This window comes from Dermacentor variabilis, unplaced genomic scaffold (genome assembly GCF_050947875.1).
Source record: "Dermacentor variabilis isolate Ectoservices unplaced genomic scaffold, ASM5094787v1 scaffold_13, whole genome shotgun sequence".
NCBI classification, from domain to species: Eukaryota; Metazoa; Arthropoda; class Arachnida; order Ixodida; family Ixodidae; genus Dermacentor; species Dermacentor variabilis.
In genome coordinates, this window is record NW_027460291.1 from 44,302,181 (window position 1) to 44,319,994 (window position 17,814).

General features: G+C 47.6%; 1 protein-coding gene across 2 annotated transcripts in view; it reads left to right on the forward strand.

Moving 5' to 3' along the window:
• Positions 1 to 17,814, forward strand: part of LOC142566856 (whirlin-like) — a 428,510-nt gene that overhangs the window by 106,152 nt on the left and 304,544 nt on the right. For both annotated transcript variants that reach the window (XM_075677763.1, XM_075677764.1), the window contains exon 6: positions 15,826 to 16,028. In XM_075677763.1, the coding sequence (XP_075533878.1) occupies positions 15,826 to 16,028 (203 nt within the window). The remainder of the gene's footprint in view (positions 1 to 15,825; positions 16,029 to 17,814) is intronic.

Genomic DNA, 17,814 nt, shown 5'->3' on the forward strand with positions numbered 1-17,814 from the left:
GCTAAACATGCAAAGCAACGCGAAGTTAGGAAAGGGAGACTAGCCTTTCGTTATAGCGCGCTGCCATAATGTGCCGTCATAATCTTTCAACCAATGCGACATTTCAGTAGTGCATGTCGATACGCTGAGGACGTCTCCGCACTCTCGATCGTCGGACAATTACGAGTACCTTGCCGTGTGTCTTCCATGCACATCATTACCATTTTATTAAATGTGATATGGCATAAACACGAAGTGACCCACGGTTGTCGGCTCTTTGTAAGTGCCATTATTTATTTCTCGTCATTTTGATTCACTTCTCGTGACTTAAGTGGGCGCAACTCCAGCGCACTGGCAGAGGAAGGGGGAGTGACAACCCGACACGCTTTGAAAAGTATGACTGATTGCTGGCATTTCTACAGCGAAGCTTCGTCGCGACGAAACGGGTATAAAAATGATGGCCGTGATGTGAAGACTGAATGTACGCTTGGCGCTCGTTCCTCATCGACAATGGAGAGCAGATCGATACGTAAGCGGTGGCTCGAAATCTTCAGTTGGCTCCTGTAGCCGCAGGGTACGGCAGCTCTAACTTTCCTGATTGCAACCGTATCAGAGCGCACTCTTGCTCGCGAGAACGGAAGCGTTCAGTCGCGCGCCATTCCGATTGTTGAGGCATTTCCGGGCCGAATATTGCTCTCGAGCGATCGTCGCACTTGATCGCCCTTTTCCGATCCAACGCCTTGTCGTGCCTCTAGCTCACTTCAGTGCAGTATAACTTAACTTTGCTTCAATTTCCTCTATCGTGCTCTTGTATGCCGCGCACGGCATCACAGCCGTCGTCTTCGAACCTAGTTGCATTGACGTATTTTGCACGTGCATTTTATGTACTGTGCAGTGAAGTGAAGTAACTGTGCAGTGAAGCCAAAGTTGTAGAGAGAGAGAGAGAAAGTAACCGCGTTTATACAAATGATTTGCCGCTCTAGACTGGTGGAGGCAGAAACGGAAGTAAATAAAAAAAAATAGCAGGAACCACCCTACTCTTCGCACATCATCAGACGCAAACTAGGTGCAGCGGCAGAAGCAGTGACACAAAATGCAGTTGCACGAGAACGCAGTCTTGCTATATAAGTAACTCGTTAAATCCGCTTGCGCGTTGGAACATCTTAATTGTACGATGAAGCGTGAGTCTATAGTCGCACTCTTTAAGCGAGCACGACGCTGTTCGACAGTCGCTTGCGCTTGACGTTTACGTTGAGCTTCCACATATCGACGCTGTCATTCGGCAGAGATAGCTTACGATTCTGCCGCAGGCAGCACTTCATTCTTTGAGTTAATCCTGCACTGAGTTGTATAATCCGTGATAGAGCAGCGATGAGAACACCTGGGGCCGCATTTATAAAGTTTTAATTTCGTAAGCGGTCTTTGCCATTGCCCGCCCATCCTCGCTTACAATATGTACAGCCCCAGGATTGGCTGGAATTTTCTCTTACGAAATAGTTTATCGCAAGAGCTTTATGTGAATAAGGACACTTTCTCGGCAAACAAAATACATTTTTCCATGCAGTTATATTTGTTTGAGTACTGAGGTGAATTTCTTTAATTAGGGTGACTAAGTAAGGTGGGCTCGTGTCGTGTTTCTAACTGGTTCCTTGTTTATCCCGCTACCCTTCTTCAGTGAAGTTGGGCAAACTGGTGAATAAAATGATTTTTAAGTAGTTCTATTACGTTAATATATTAGTTTGTTTCAATGCTGCTAAGGGTGTTAAAAGTTGCTCTGAGGTACGTTTCGTCGCGTTTATGCAAGCCTTTCTGTGCATTAAAATGCTCAAATAACACCTATTTCATAAAAATTCTATTTCTACGTGCGCGCTCGCGCGTGAGTGAGTGTGTGTGTGTGTGTGTGCGTGTGCGTGTGTGTGTGTGTGTGTGTGTGTGTGTGTGTGTGTGTGTGTGTGTGTGTGTGTGTGTGTGTGTGTGTGTGTGTGTGTGTGTGTGTGTGTGTGTGTGTGTGTGTGTGTGTGTGTGTGTGTGTGTGTGTGCACCCGCATAAGCGCGAATGCCGGCGCAAAGTCTTGCATAATGGCTTCACCTTAAGAGGAAGCTTAAGCTCAGGCCCAGCTCTGTCCCCTATTCAAATACATGTAAAACGCAGCAACGCTTTTCTGAGATAACCACTGGGCTGATTTTAACAAAATTTGTTGCATTTGCGAGAAAAGGTCAAATTATGGTGACTGCTGTTAGCGTAATTTTGATTTAGGGCCGGAATTCTTTAAAAGGAATTTACGAAAATTAGTAAGCTTGAAAAAATTGAAGCACGAAGTTTACAACTTCGTGGCTCTGCACCTAGAACACATGTCGCAGTTCTACAAACTGCGTCCATCAGAGCATTCAAAGCGGACAAATTTGATTTGTCAGATTATGGGACACGTGAATTAGCTTCATTGTCTACAAGGAATTTCCATGAGTCCTACTCACATATTACTGATATATTTGACAGCCATGTGTAATCATCTCTGTCCACTTGATTATTATACTATTATATGCAATTACTATTACTAGTACTATTATATGCAATTTACAGAACTGTTATATCATTTTGCATTGCTGAGTTACATAGTTGTGAGCTCAACAGTGGCGCTTTCTCAAAATTTGCGATATTTCACAATCTTTATTAATACATTGACGGCCTAAATCGAAAATTCTCTAGTAACAGTCACTAGATTTTAACTTTTTCGTTAAATGCAACAAACCTCATCAAATGCCCCGGAAAACTATTTCTCCTTTCCCATGTATACAGTTAGAAGGCCACGAGCTAAAGCTTCCTCTTAAGAGTAATAATAGGCTATATGGACGTGCAGGCAGCCATGTTCCCTGCGATTTGAAAGGTGGGTTGAGTTGATCGAGTCACCTTTAGTATGTGCCGCATTGCTCTAGTGGCTTTGTTTGCCGATTGAGCTCGCGTCCGGCGTCCAATATCTACTTTTGTGGGTGGCCTGTTGTCTAATTGGCTTAGGGTGGCAGTCCAACAATCTCTCTGGTGATTAAATAACGGGCACCGGCAAGGGTTGTGTTCGATTCTCTCTCCGCTCTTGGAAAATGTGTACGACAACGCGCCATCGTTACATAATGTTGTTGGGCTAGTTGGTTATAGTTGAAATCATACATATTCGCTCCAAAATGCGGTAAGTCAATGCACTCTAAAAATAGTTGCACCCTTTGGGGTGTATATTTGCCCCACAACAATAATTGTCATCTACCTTGCTTGCGTTTCCTTTCTTCAAACTCTGCGCTCGCTATACTTTCCTGTCGAGAATGCTATGTCACGCAGATAACGCGCTTGCCGTTCGTGGCTTGGAAGTACCGGACTCGCAGCGTTAACGGAAATGCGAGAAAGACAGATGACTATTATTGTTGTGGGACAAGATAAGCCCCGAAGGGTGTAAATTTTTTTAAGAGCGTAGGGGACGAATTCGCAAAGCTTTTTGTTCGTAAGGGCTGTTTGCTATTGGCGCCGGCTACATCTTCTAACACTATGTCCAGCATCACGATTGGCTAACATCTGCTCTTACGAACAAGTGTAGTGGAAGAACGCTTTCGTGAGTAAAAGCCACGGTCCAAGAAGTGTGAGAATAGCAAAATGTGCTCTCCCCCCCCCCTTTTTTTTCTTCTCGCGTCTTCTTATGTGTACATTACTTTCGTTTCGATGACATGTATAACGCCAGCTGTTCGTATTGCCCATAAATATGCAGGAGACGCTTTCAAACGCAGCGCTCAAGGGCAAGCGACTTTCTAAAGTAACCTCGCACCAAGATAGACCGGGCAGCTGTAGGAGGAGCAACAAACCTTTGCATGAGTGCAGGTGGTTGAAGTTAGCGGGTTCGGCTGTATTCCATTGTTCTAACGCAATTAATAGTTGCCGAACAAGGCATGTTGCGGGAGCCAAGTTTCGACGCGCCGACTTGTCTTCGCCGGGTTTCTTGTGAAGTCCTCTTGTCGAAACGTCAGCCCGAGCAACATGCTTTGTTCGTCCATTGCTGCTCACTCGAACTCTCCATAGTTCTGAGGGCATCTGTCTTGTTTGGCTGCTCCACTGTAGTGCGACGCGCAAGTAGCCGAAATACCGCCCTTCGTCAAGCCTTGTCAACCGCACGGACGCGCGTTCAACTTCATGGCCGCAGCGTACGTTTACTACGGCACTTTAATTGCCGATTGTGCCGCAGTGGCCCATCAGACAGCAGAGTTTGATGGGCGTGCCCATTTCCACTAGACTTACTGCATATGCTACCTGTGGTAGCATATACAGTAGCTCTAATTTTCACTACCGCAGTGGTAAGCTTCAATTTCGGAAGCCAGATGTTAACAATATTTGCAAAACTTTCTTACGCTAGAATTTTTCGTAAGAAAATATTCAAGCCAAACCCGATGCTGGACATGTCAAAGGAGGCAGCTGGTCAGTGGGAAAGAGCTTTTACGAACGGAAATCTTCGTGAACTCGTGGTCCTAGATACATGGTCGAACATACACTGTGGAGGGACTCCTTGTGATCCCATACTGTGGCCCACCTGCTATAGGTGGCTGCGGCCAAATGCGAGAGCACTTGAATGTGATAAACACCAATCTTGAGGATATTGCCACCGCACAAGACGTGCTGCCTGCAATAGTTTAATCGTCTGTGGATATGTAAACCAAATCAGCGTTTGACAGATGTGCAGTCGTAACTGCAGTAATGTGACCTGCGCCAGAGGTAACTCGGGTAACTCGGCCTTGTTTCGAATTTCAAAGGTATCAAAATGTATGGAGAGGTACCCGAGTGGCCAAGAACATTCGCTTCGCAAGTTCCGAGTAGTGGAACGTGGACCAGTTTGCTGGAAAGCATATACTCGCCCATATATTTAAGTTGGTAAAAATTACCGTCATACTCTCTGCAGTGCATGGTAAGTTCGTGGAGAGTGACCGCTCAAACTCAGAACTTCGTACCAACCACATATACCGGTCTGCGAGACCGTGCAATCGCCTAAATTCGCACATTTTATTGTACTGACGCAGTGACGGTGAAGTGAATGTCGATGTCACGTCGACGCGTGACGATTGGCAAAGAATTCCGGTCGCACGCTCTTCGCGCCTTTACGCTCTCTGGTACGGGCGAGGGTGGTGCAGCACGCTGCTGAAAGACCGCGCCCACACACACCTCAATCAATGCAGGTTTTAGCAGGCACACTGCTAAAGCCAAACCTGAATTGGTGACACACTGGGGCTGAATTCGCAAAGCTTTTCTTTCGTATACGCGCTCTTTGCTAACGGCCGCTCGCTTCCGCCAATGATATGTCAAGCTTCAGGATTGGCTGAAGTTTTCTCTGCCGATCAGTTGTGTAAGATTATTTTTTTATTATTTTTTTCGTTTAAAAGTGGTGCCGGGTTTTTTACGAATTACATCACGGAAGGAAGGAAGGAAAAAGTGGAGAAGGAAAGGCAGGGAGGTTAACCAGTTTGGCTTAACCAGTTTGCTACCCTACACATAGGAGCTGGATGGGGGAATGAAAGATGGGGAGAAGAGATAGAGAGAGCACATAACACGGCACACAGATCGTTAGTTACAGTCCGTCACTCTTACGCGCTACATGACATCACTGTAACAGCCGCTTGTCCAAGCGGCTCTCCTTCATAAACCGAAGTAGTCCCTTCGTCGCCTTCAGCTGCGATGTCTTCTGTCGGCGATATGTGAAAATAGTTGCAACTGAAAATGGTCTATTGTCAAGGTGCGCTAGAACGGACGCCAGGGACTGTCTCTGAACATTATATTCAGGACAGTCGCACAGAATGTGTTCCAGCGTCTCCTCGCAAAGACAGGCATTGCAGAGAGCGCTGTCGGCCATTGCAATGCGAAATGAGTAAGATTTCGTGATAGCCACCCCTAGCCATAAGCGATGAAGTAGAGTGGCCTCTCTTCGGCGGAGTCCAGTTGGCATACAGAGATGCATCAAAGAGGGCAGGTCGTATTGAGGATTACTCCGGTTGGTCTGGCTGCTTGGTGTGCACTATAGAGAGAGCTTGATCTCCTGTGCAAGCACTCGAAGTCTGCTGGCTGCGTCGGACCGTGAAAGTGGTATGGCCTCTTCCTGTGTGTCTTCAAGAGCTGCCCGAGCGGCTTTATCGGCGTCTTCATTTCCTATGACGCCGCAGTGACTTGGCAGCCACTGAAGCGTCACGTGGTGTCCTTTCTCATGTGATGTGTGGAGTAGTCATCTAATATCGAACACGAGCTGTTCAAGTGGCCCGCGACGCAGAGCTGATAGCACAGATTGTATGGCTGCCTTTGGGTTGCCGAAGATTGACCATTGTCGAGGTGGTTCCTGATTGACGAAACAAAGTGCACCGCGAAGAGCAGCTAGTTCCGCAGACGTCGATGTCGCTGGGTGGTCAGTCCTAAAGCTGATGGTAATAGCTCTTGCTGGGGACGACCACAGCATCGGACGAACGCTGGGTGTTGTTTGTGGAACCATCAGTATAGATAGATATACTGTCCGCGTACCTCACGCGCAGAAGAAGCAGAGACAGTTGTTTCAGCACAGGCGACGACAGCTCAGACTTTTTCCCGATTCCTGGTACGCTGAGATGGACTGTGGGGCTGATAAGACACCATTGGGGTATCGATGGTTTAGATTCAGCGGTGAAGCCCGAGGGAAGTTTGTCGCTTTACTTGAGGATAGTTTTAGAGAATGATGCTTGGTGCCTCTTTTAAGGTAGTGTTGCAAGGGGGTGATAGGGGGCACGTGCAAAATGTCTGATGTGCGTTCTCAGGGCTTCCACCGTGATGTGAGTTTGCATTGAATGGTCCGGAGCAATTGCAATAGTTGCCTCTGTTGAGGTGCATCTGGGCAAAACAAGGCAAACTGAGTGCTTGAGCTTGTTCTGCCTGCAGAACACGAATATTTGTCTTGCAGATGTTGTTCAGTACAGGTAAACTATATCTTAAAAAACCGAGAAAGAGAGCTCTGTAGAGTTTCAGCATTGCGTCTACTATCATCCCTCACGTCTTTCCTGTCAAGTATTTAAACAACTGGGAGGTTGCTGTCCGGCGCCGTTTAATGTAGGCCACGTACGGGCTGCAACAGAGGTCTCGGTCATGTAATAGGATAATGTATTAGTTGAGATCATTTACATGAGACTGAGGTAGCCCAGAAGACTTTTGTGCGTGGATGGCAGACCAAGCGACTCGTCCAGATCCTCCAGCCCGAGACGACGTTCCCCATACCCGTGATTGCTGCATGGACCTTCCTTTTACAATGGATGAGCTCGAGATGGCACTAGCTCTCTGCAGGCACTCATCATCTCCGGGTCCAGATAGTATATCATACCGAACCTTGTGCTATCTCGGAGAATCCGCACGGAGAGCATTGTTGAGTCTTTACAACACCTCATTGCAGGAGGGAAATGTTCCTGACGAATGGAAAGTAATCCGCCTGGTGCCACTCTTGCAGCAGGGCAAATCCCCGCTAGAGCTCACCTCTTACCGCCCAATAGCGCTGGCCAGCTATGTAGGAAAGATAATGGAACGGATGATCCTTGGACGCCTGGAATGGTACCTTGAACACTAGAAGATTTATTCGAATTCCACGGCTGGTTTCCGACGTGACCGCTCTTCCATTGACAATGTAGTTGATCTCGTTTCATTTGTCCAGCACGAAAAGTCTCGTAAGCGTTTATATGCAGCTCTATTCTTAGATGTGAAAGGGGCATACGATAACGTATTACATGAGGCCATTCTCGGCGCTCTTGTGACGGTTGGCCTAGGTGGTCGAGTCTTTTTGTGGATTGCAAGTTACCTATCTGCAAGATCATTCTATGTGTTAACTGACGATGGCCCAACTACGCGACGCTATACCAGCAGCGGCGTTCCTCAAGGTGGTGCTCTCAGCCCGACGCTATTCAACCTCGCTCTTATTGGACCTGCTGAATACTTGCCAACTACCACCAAAATTTCAATATACGCAGACGACATCTGTGTGTGGACTTCAGCAGTCACACGTCCTCAGATACGTGCACGGCTTCAAAGAGCGGCTACTTTGACAGCGAGCTACTTGTGTAAACAACCCCCGTCTCAGCATATCACCAGAAAAATGCGCACCAGTGGCATTTACTCGCAAACCAATGACACCTTATGTCATCGCAATCAATGGGCGGACCATTTCCTATGCGAATTACATCACGATACCACATGAGCTTATCAGGTGGCTGTATGCTGTATTCAAGCTTTCATTTTAATTACTTTCGTCGTCGGCGCTTGGTTCGACCACTGAACTTGTCGATCCGAGAGAACGAGTCATCAGAAACAAACGTAATCCGCGGAAACGAATTCTTACGAAGCGCAGATCTTGTTTGCTTCTATCAATGTTGTGTTTGAGCTCTCGCTCACGAAGCGCTCGCGATGTCACAATACGTGACGAGTGTTGTAACTTCTTCCGACGCTGTTAGATGACGTTGGCTTTTATACCACGACGGGTCCGTCATTATTAGGCGTAAGGGGTTATCTAGTGCGTTCTACGCCTTCAGCTGTATTGTGACACGCCTTAATTAATTGTCCACACTTTCCAGTCTTTTTTTCATTGGCTCCAACACAGCCGCGCAGACGTCATCGTTGAGATTGGCCACCCTCCGCGACGCATCATAAGAACACAATATGAGCTACAGAACGAGACACAGTGCGCTTTGCAATTGCCACGATTGGTCGATAGCTAATTCATCGCATTTTACTTATAGGGCAGCTATCATCGGCGCCTTTTCGTAGTTACGTTTATCTTGAGCAAATTATCTCTTTATAAACGCGAAGTTCGTTTTTTTTTTTTAAACGGAGCTTCAGCACGTTCACGTTCACCCTTTAAACTGTACTTTAAGCTGAAACTCGCATTTCAGGTGAACGAGTGTCTTCCAGTGTCTGTACATAGGTGTGTGATACTAGTCAGGCCACCAATATCATATGCGCGGCGCTTTTACGATGCTGGTGGTTCTTTCTTCAAAGGGGTTCACTCTGCTGGTGCTTGATTTACTGTTACAACATCACTGCAACCAATTCTAGAACAAATCGCAATACATAAATTCCTATAGACTACACTGTCAGCGTGACGCTACCTATATACAATGCGTTCTCCAAATCCAGCCATATTGTCACATTCTGTAATGGGGCTGTTTCGAGCCAATCGGCAGCCCTCTGGGCCAAAGAGAGTTGAAAAGATGGCATATTTGATAACATGGTGGCATCGGACAATGCCCAAAATAGCACCTGAATTATTTACTGTTATTTGCTATTAGCTTTCGCAAAACCGTGCCCGGATTTACCACAACATCGTTAGTTACATCCCAGTCATACCTTCGACAACATCTGTCTTTGCTTCACGTTATACCGTGCTTGTTGCGAACCACAAAGAATTAACCAAGTCGTTTGCTAACTTATAAATGCTCTTCCCAGTAAGACGCCCTTGACAATCCAGGCACACACGGCGGGTGTGCACATGCGCAGTGTGAGCCAACGCAGATCAGGTGCCACAACCAGAAAACGAAACAACGCTTACCGTTGCTTTTATCTACGGTCGAACATGTGAGGTAAGTTCGCCACTGAATTGAATAATAATGCAGCGAGAACAAAAAAAAAGAAATGACAAACACAGCCAAGGCTAGCCGCCCACCTGTACAGTACAGGAGGACTGAATTTTCATGCAATCGGAAAGGACGATTTGATCGAGTACTAAGCAGTGGTATATGTTTCGCATTATTTAAAAGTCCCTTACAAGGAGTCTGAAAAATAAGTGCATCTAATAGCAGGCACGAATCACTCCGCACAGCAAACACTGCCGCAAGCATATTTCATGAGGCACCGCCTTCGGTGAGAGATTTGGCCAGGGTCGATTTCGAAGCCTTCCGTCAGAGGATTCGCTCTGAAGTTTCCTCGCACGGAAAAGCGCAGCGACAGAGGGAACTTCACTCCCATGTCTGTAACCTAAATCGAGAAGTAAGTGAGTCACTTGAAAAATTATGGGTATATAATGGCGAGGGGCTCCGAACACACACGCCCTCTCGTGGAGGAAAGAAATATGCCTCCCGATGCGGAGATCGATGTGTTTTGGTGCTTTCTAATGCAAGAAATATTGATCTGTCGAAAGTCTTCTGGGGGGAAGCGTCACTCGAGCGCTGTTTCTACGTGCGCCTGACAGCGAGCGGGAAGCGCGAACAACGTCGTCTGTAGTGTTCGGTTCGGTGCTTCTGTTATTTTTTTTTATCTTCCGCTGGCGAATTATCGGTCCATTGACTCGTTCAGTATTATTGGTGCCGCAAATGACCGCCGTGTCATTCTATGTGGATTCACCATAACAGAGTTCAACCATAGCGCGGACATTTCTTTTAACGCGCATAATTTTATTTTCATTCATATTTCTTCCGGTATATCCGTAAAGTCTTTCATCTGTAATATATCGTCTGCACACAGCGACGCAAAGGTATTGGGATCAGCATTTGCATCGTCGCCACGGTGGCTTAGATGGCTATGGCGTTGCGCCACTGGGTTCGAGGTGGCGGCTTCGATCCCGCCAGCAGCATGCAGCCACATTTTGACAGGGGGCAAAATGCAAAAAAAAAAACACACTCGCGTTATCGCAGTTAGGTGCGCACGTGAAAGAGCTCCAGGTGTGAAAACTGTGGTTTTGACCCGTAAAACCCAGTATTTCTTTTTTTTTTATTTTTCAGCATTTGCACATTTCATTCTCCAACCTTTTTCTATTCCCTTCCGGTACAGTACATTACTGGCGAAATCCACGATTCGCGAGTCTTTCTGTCATACATTTGTCGTAACCGGGACATAGCACAGGCCACTGGGGCTCCTAGGAAGGAAGGAAGGAAGGAAAAAGTAGAGAAGGAAAGGCAGGGAGGTTAACCAGTTTAGCGTAACCGGCTTGCTACCCTACACATGGGAGAGGGATGGGTGCGATGAAAGATGGGGAAGGGGGAGAGAGAGAGAGAGCACATAGCACAGCACACAAACATCGTCCGGTAGAGTCTATCAATCTGGCATTGTACGTGATAACACTGTCAGAGCCGCTTGTCCAATCCCGTCTCTTTCAAAAACTGAAGTAGTCCCTTCGTCGCCTTCACCTGCGATGTCTTCTGTCGGCGGCATGTGAAAATCGTGTCGAGGGACAATGGTCTAGTGTCAAGGTGCGCGAGAACGGATGCCAGGGACTGTCGCTGAATATTATATTCAGGACAGTCGCACAGAATGTGTTGCAGCGTCTCCTCGCAAAGACAGGCATTGCAGAGAGCGTTGTCGGCCATTCCAATGCGGAATGAGTAAGATTTCGTGAAAGCCACCCCTAACCATAAGCGATAAAGCAGAGTCGCCTCGCTTCGGCGGAGTCCAGTTGGCATATAGAGATGCATCAAAGAGGGCAGGTGGTATTGACGGTTGCTCTGGTTGGTCTGGCTGTTTGGTGTGCACCATGAAGAGAGCGTCATCTCCTGTGCAAGCACTCGAAGTCTGCTAGCTGCGTCGGATCGTGAAAGCGGTATGGCCTCTTCTTGTGCGTCTTCAAGAGCTGCCCGAGCTGCATTATCGGCGTCTTCGTTTCCAGTGACGCCGCAGTGACTTGGGGGGCTCCTAGGCATTTTACAAAAGACTGTAGGTCATGCTGTTGTTCGCTCGAATATCGTTTCAGCGGGCTTGTCAGTCACATCTTTAGTGGATAATGATACCGCAAAATTCTCGATCTGTTGCGATTCATTTGTCCGGTCTGTGCAATCACTTTGTGGCGTCACACGACCTCCACTACCGCTCGGATTCTGAGAATCAGAATTCGCGCAGCGCAGTCACGCAAGCGCACTCTGAGCGAATATATGAGTAAACTAATCAGTGTGGCGGTGAAAGAATACCAAGTTCGTGACGGAACCGAAGTAGCAAATTTGTGCTCACCTTGCAACACAATTATTACTAGAGGAAATCTCTCATTCTCCGTTTGCGTTGGATGTCCGTGGCACGAACGGGCATTCTGCATGCACTGCCACCTGATATCCTGACAAGTCAAAATCTGAGCTATGGCTCTGCGAACTCTGATTGAACATGCACCGCTTTAAGTAACAAAAGTTGAAGTGGTAAACCGTAAAAAACCTGCTTCCGAATATTACTTCATGAACTACTCTCCGCAAGAAAGCTTAATTTTGCCTGTAAATTTTCACAATTTGTAAAAGCTCTGATCGTTCAAGAATTATAAATATTTCAACCACAAACATCATAATTCAGAAAACTTTATTGCTCCATGCGGAGAGCGTGACTTTGTGACTAGAGTTCACCTTTCTTGCGTTTAATTCAGCTGAACTCCGTAATTCGCAAGAACGGTAAAAAAATTATTGACGACGAAATGCGGCGTCGAATAGAGTGTTCCCGGCGCTCTACACATTTCAAAGACTGCGCTTTCAGCTCGCTTCAAAAGCGCGTCTCGGAACGCCCTGAAATTCGCACTACAATTGCTGTCTTCCCAACACTGTCAGCAGATTAAGCTCATAAACATCCGTATGCTGATCTTGCTGGTGGCTGCAGTCATTCGTTCGTGACCGTAGACGAACTGTTTTGATGAACCGCGTTCAAAAGACGAAGGCGAACTAGGTCGTTACGATTCCAGTGCGTTGCGTAGCATCGCTTTCTCTCCAAAAGTACGCATACGCTGGCCGCCGGTACTGTCCTCAGATGGCACTGTAAAACTTGTTGCTGGGCCAGGTGGTTCATTGTGCTGAGGGAAGGATGCAACGCAACGTAGACGAGGACAAAAGGGGACGAACGCCGACTGGTGCAAGCGTTCAACTGCTTTTTTCGCACGCTCACCTGTGTATTGTCGCGCCTGCATGCAAACGCCGCGACTTTAGATCACATTTCTGACAAGGAGAAAAGATTCTACGAGAGCTGATATAAACGTTCTCATCTCATCTTTCTCTCTCTCCCTCTCTCTCTTGCTTCTTTCCTCTTTCTTTTTTTTCTTTTCTTCCTCTCGCTCTCTCCCTGTCTCTTCCTCTGTTTTTCTCTTTATTCTTTTTTTCCCTTTTGTTCTTTTTTTTCCTCTTCCTTTGTTTGTCTTTATTCAGTTTTTCTTTAGTTCTTTATCTCTCTCTTTCTCTCCGTTTACAAAGCAGTGTAGGAGGTTACGCGAAAAAAAGCCGCAGAAGCAGCTTCACAGAACTGCGGACAACCGGCAATATGAAACTGAGGGCAACATAGCGACCAGCCATGCTTTCTCAGGGTCTATGGCGTTGCGCTGATGAGCATGATGCCACCTAGCTTCAAATTATCGATAAATAATATGATAGGTAATGCCTGCAGACATGCTTTTTTAACACTTCATTTAACGGCCTACAAAATTTACTCGAATCATCTGCACAGGTGGACATCCTCTGCAAGAACGACCAAAGCCATTGATTCAACACTGAACGAATTACATTAATTCCCTTCTTAGCTACAAGCTTTACGGCACATGTTTATGCACATGTGCATAAACATGTGCCGTTGGAGTGAATCGTTGGAGTGAACGTTGGAGAACGTTGGAGTGAATCGCCATAGAAGGCTACTTTCGTGTTTCTACATTTCAAGGTGTCAGTGTAACTGGCGTCGAATTATTCCTTTAATTTACATGATTACGCTCGCGGAGTGAAATAGAAGTGCCAACTCCAATATCTTGCAATGCATTTGCGGCGGCCCACGAATTTCCCAGCGATAACAGGCGCCCAGGTGTTGCACCGTGCTGTCTGCATCGGTTCACCTGCTCTCTTCTTCGCGGCTTTTGGAAGCCCCTTGCTCCATTTCCTCATTCCCTAGCTATTGGCGCCAAATGTGTGTGCCTTGCGGCGGCCAAGTCTAGAAACGGACGCGTCGAGAAACCTTGCGGCTATCAAAAGGTTAAGTGGCCAGATGTCAGTGTGTCAATGCGGCACCTTTTTCGACTGCGTGTACAACCAGTAAAGACACGATCAGCTCATTTTCAAGGGGGAACGACTGTTGTGTTGCTGATGTTACCCATCGCAGTTCTGCCAGTGGAGGTAAAGGCCATAACAGCACGCCCTTTGAGGAGACCTCCTTATTCTCTGTATTCTTTTCTCAAGACTTCTCTATGTACCTTGTACCGCTACCAATGCCGGTACATGATCCGGTCGTATAAACCTCATACCTGCTTTTTTTCCACCAATACTGTAAATGTCTCTTGCTTATCTCGACTACTGACCGATTGGTACTTCCGGCCACTTTAATGCAAGTGCTTCTGGAAGTTCTATGTTGCGCACTGGTCTCGCTGGGTCAATCTTTTCGCATTCCATTAGGATGGGTTCAGCGTGCTGGCGCCATCCAGTTCCGGTGCCTGCAAACGCATCCTTTCACACACCATAAATTTTACATCGAAATTTTCTGTATAGCCATGCGATCTTTATGAAAAATATATGGAATCATCTCACATTATCCACACGTGAGGGCTACGTGGTAAGGCTTGTTTTTGCAGAATATTTTCCATATTTTTGGCATTGCAAAAGTGAGTCGTGGCCACGTGACGGCGCCTTTGCGGTTGCAACTTTTTAGAACGCAGGTCTTAGGCGTGCGTTCCTGCGTTGAGTGTCGGCGTGCCCTCTTCCTCCCTCGGCGTAACCAAGCGAACGCGAAGCGCAGCGTGGAATGAAAGAAGGTGATAGCGAAGAGAGCGCGAGCAGGAAAGCGGAGGAAGAGAGTATGGCGAAAGAAGGGGGAGGAAAGGAGAAGACTGCGATAGCGAAGAGAGCGCGAGTAGGAAAACGTACCAAGCCACCTTGAAGCGTCATCAGATGGCACTCACGTCAGCGCATCCGCGGCAGCGGTGGCGCTGGCAGTTCGGAGGAAAGAAAAAAAGTGCCAAAAGCTCGCTTTCTCGCACAGCGTTCACTGGAGCGCCTTATCAGGCGAGCTGGCGTTCCTGTTTATCTGACTGCGTGGTTACGCCCGCGGCTCCCTGAAGCGCGCCTCGCGTTCCAACCACCGCGTGCCATAGTAGAGCGGTCATATCATAAGAAGTCAACAAACCAGGACACTAAGGACAACACTAGAATTTACTTGTACTGACTAATTGAACTAAAGAAATTATAAATTAATTGAATTGAAAGTGAACGACAAAAGAACTTGCCGCAGGTAGGGAACGATCCCACGTCTTCTCATTCATAATGCGAAGACGTGGAATCATTCCCCACCTGCGGCAAGAACTCTATTTAAACACTTAAGAACACTATTGATGCGGATCTTGTTATCAATAAAGGACATTCGGCATGCTTCCCAAAGGCTATGAAGTGCGATGAGGCTGCACACTCTGACACGGCTTCAGCGTATTAGACAATTTTAGCTGAGCGTCGCCCAAAGCTACGCTCCATCTCCAGAGATATTTCGCGTACTCAGGCCTTGCAAGGAACAACGTTGAATTAGCATTATTCATAATATAAGATGGCGCGCGCGTCTCTCTCTCTCTCTCTCTGTGTGTGTGTGTGTGCGTGTGCGTGCGTGCGTGCGCGCGCGCGCGCGTGTGTGTGTGTGTGTGTGTGTGTGTGTGTGTGTGTGTGTGTGTGTGTGTGTGTGTGTGTGTGTGTGTGTGTGTGTGTGTGTGTGTGTGTGTGTGTGTGTGTGTGTGTGTGTGTGTGTGTGTGTGTGTGTGTGTCAATCGGGGAAGCATTGACCGACGAGAATGACTTGTCTATAGAACATCTCGATTGCGTGGGTGCCGCAGGTTGCGCCCTATAGGCTTTGCTTTAGCAGAGCGGCGGGCAAACTAGCAGAGCAGCGTTTCTTATGCGCCACTGACCATTGCGGCGCAGGTGGGCGACGAGATCCTGTCGGTGAATGAGCACGACCTGAGCGAGCTGACGCACGACGAGGCCGCCGACGTGCTCCAGCACGCGCCACGCATGATACTGCGCGTGCGCCGCCTGGGCAAGGTGCCTTGCGACCCCGCCCTGCTTTCTGACGGCGACGATGACGACAACGACGACCGAGCTCGGAGGAGCGTCCAGGACTCCAGGTGGGCGCTCAAGAAAACGTGCAGGCTGGACTTGCAGTGACGTCGTTCGTGAGAACCAAGTTAGACCAAGTCCTCCAATGTTCGTTAGGTCATTGCGGCTATAGCGCTGGCTGCCGGGTTGCAAAAACCGCTGCGATGCGGCCTTGCTCATGGGCTGATTGATCTTTGTGTGGGTTCGGAGGCCTATAGAAGCCCGGAAAACGCCGCCCGCCGTGTCGAGAGCATGCAGCATTGCCACGCAGCAATAATTGTCAACAATTGTGTGTGTACTTTCTTTAGCTCGGCGTGCGCGGTACTTTTGTGTCATGAATGCTAAGGGACGATAAAAAGCGCGTTGCATTCGTCACGATTATTTTTCCATTGAAAACTTACATCTTTGTGGGTGTACGAATTTTGAACCATGCGTATTCATAACTGAGTTAAGTGCCGGGGACCACAGCATGTCACGTGGCTCCATGTTAAAAATTAAATTAAATTCAGGAGTATTGCGTGTCAAAACCACGATATAGGATTATGAAACACGGCGTAGTAGGGGACTGCGGAATAATTTTGAACACTTGGGCCTGTTTAGCTTTCACCCGATGCATGGCACACGGGTGTTATTGCATTTCGCTCCCTTCTCAAACTCTCGTTCTTTTTTGCGCATAAAACAAACTAAACAAATGGAGGGAAAAACCCGCTCCTGCAGAATGCAATGACGGGCGTAAGCCAATTGAAAATAAAGGAGGTGGGCTTGTCAATACCCAAAGTGCTTCTTTAATCAGAAAAATAACTATAGGAAAATTAAGGGATGGGCACGTTAACTCCAGCTGCCCTAAGGTTCGGTCAGCGCGGGCAGAAGGACATGGCACTGAGCGTTTAATGAATGTGTGTTCCAAATATGTGACTGACGTAGACAATGGTACGACGGGCCCCAGGGCCCGTGGTGTGGAGAAAGTGGACGCCGCGAACCGTGATCCTGATACAGTTTGCCCGTGGTTGATCTCAGAGCGACGGAAGCATCCCTGAAAGCATACAAAGAAACATGGTTATGAAAAAAGAAAGGCAATGACCGTCAGATTGAGATTGCTCAGCCAATCAGACGGACATGTGCCAACAACGGTAAAAACCAAAGAAGTGTCGGCATAAAAGGAAGAGCAATAGAGTCCATGGAACATAAGAAACATAAAAGGGGTGAATGAACAAATACTCATATGCAGAGGAAGCGGTGCCCGTGACGCCCGTGACGTCACGTAGGTCGTGTCACAGAGCGTCATAGAGCCGGTGAAAAGCCAACGTGCTCCTAAGTTGGACGCCGTCTCGGCCTTGCAACCGCCAGCCGCGCACTAAGTAGCGTGAAGGATGCGGATGGAACAGTAGTAAAAAATAATAATGAAAAAAAGAAAGAAAAACGACAGGGACAGAAAAGAAGAAGAAAACAACATAATTGGGCGAGACTCGAACTCCCGAATCCGTCTAATCGGCCGTTGAAATCCGGTCGTCGGTCGCCGCCGCAGCCGAGATTTCATCCCGCGCCCTCGGGCTTAGTACTGCAACACCAAAGCCAATATGCCAGCACAAAGGGGGGAGGGGGGGGTGCTTCATGTTCGGTCTGCTTACGGGCGGTTTAACTGGATAGTACGGTGTGTATGGAAACTCGGTTGCTTGTTATCATCAGCAGCAGCAGCATCCTATTTTTATGTTCACTGCAGTACGAAAGCTTCTCCCAGCGAAATCCAATTACCCCTGTCTTGCGCTAGCTGAGTCCAACTTGAGCCAGCAAATTTCCTAATTTCATCACCTCACC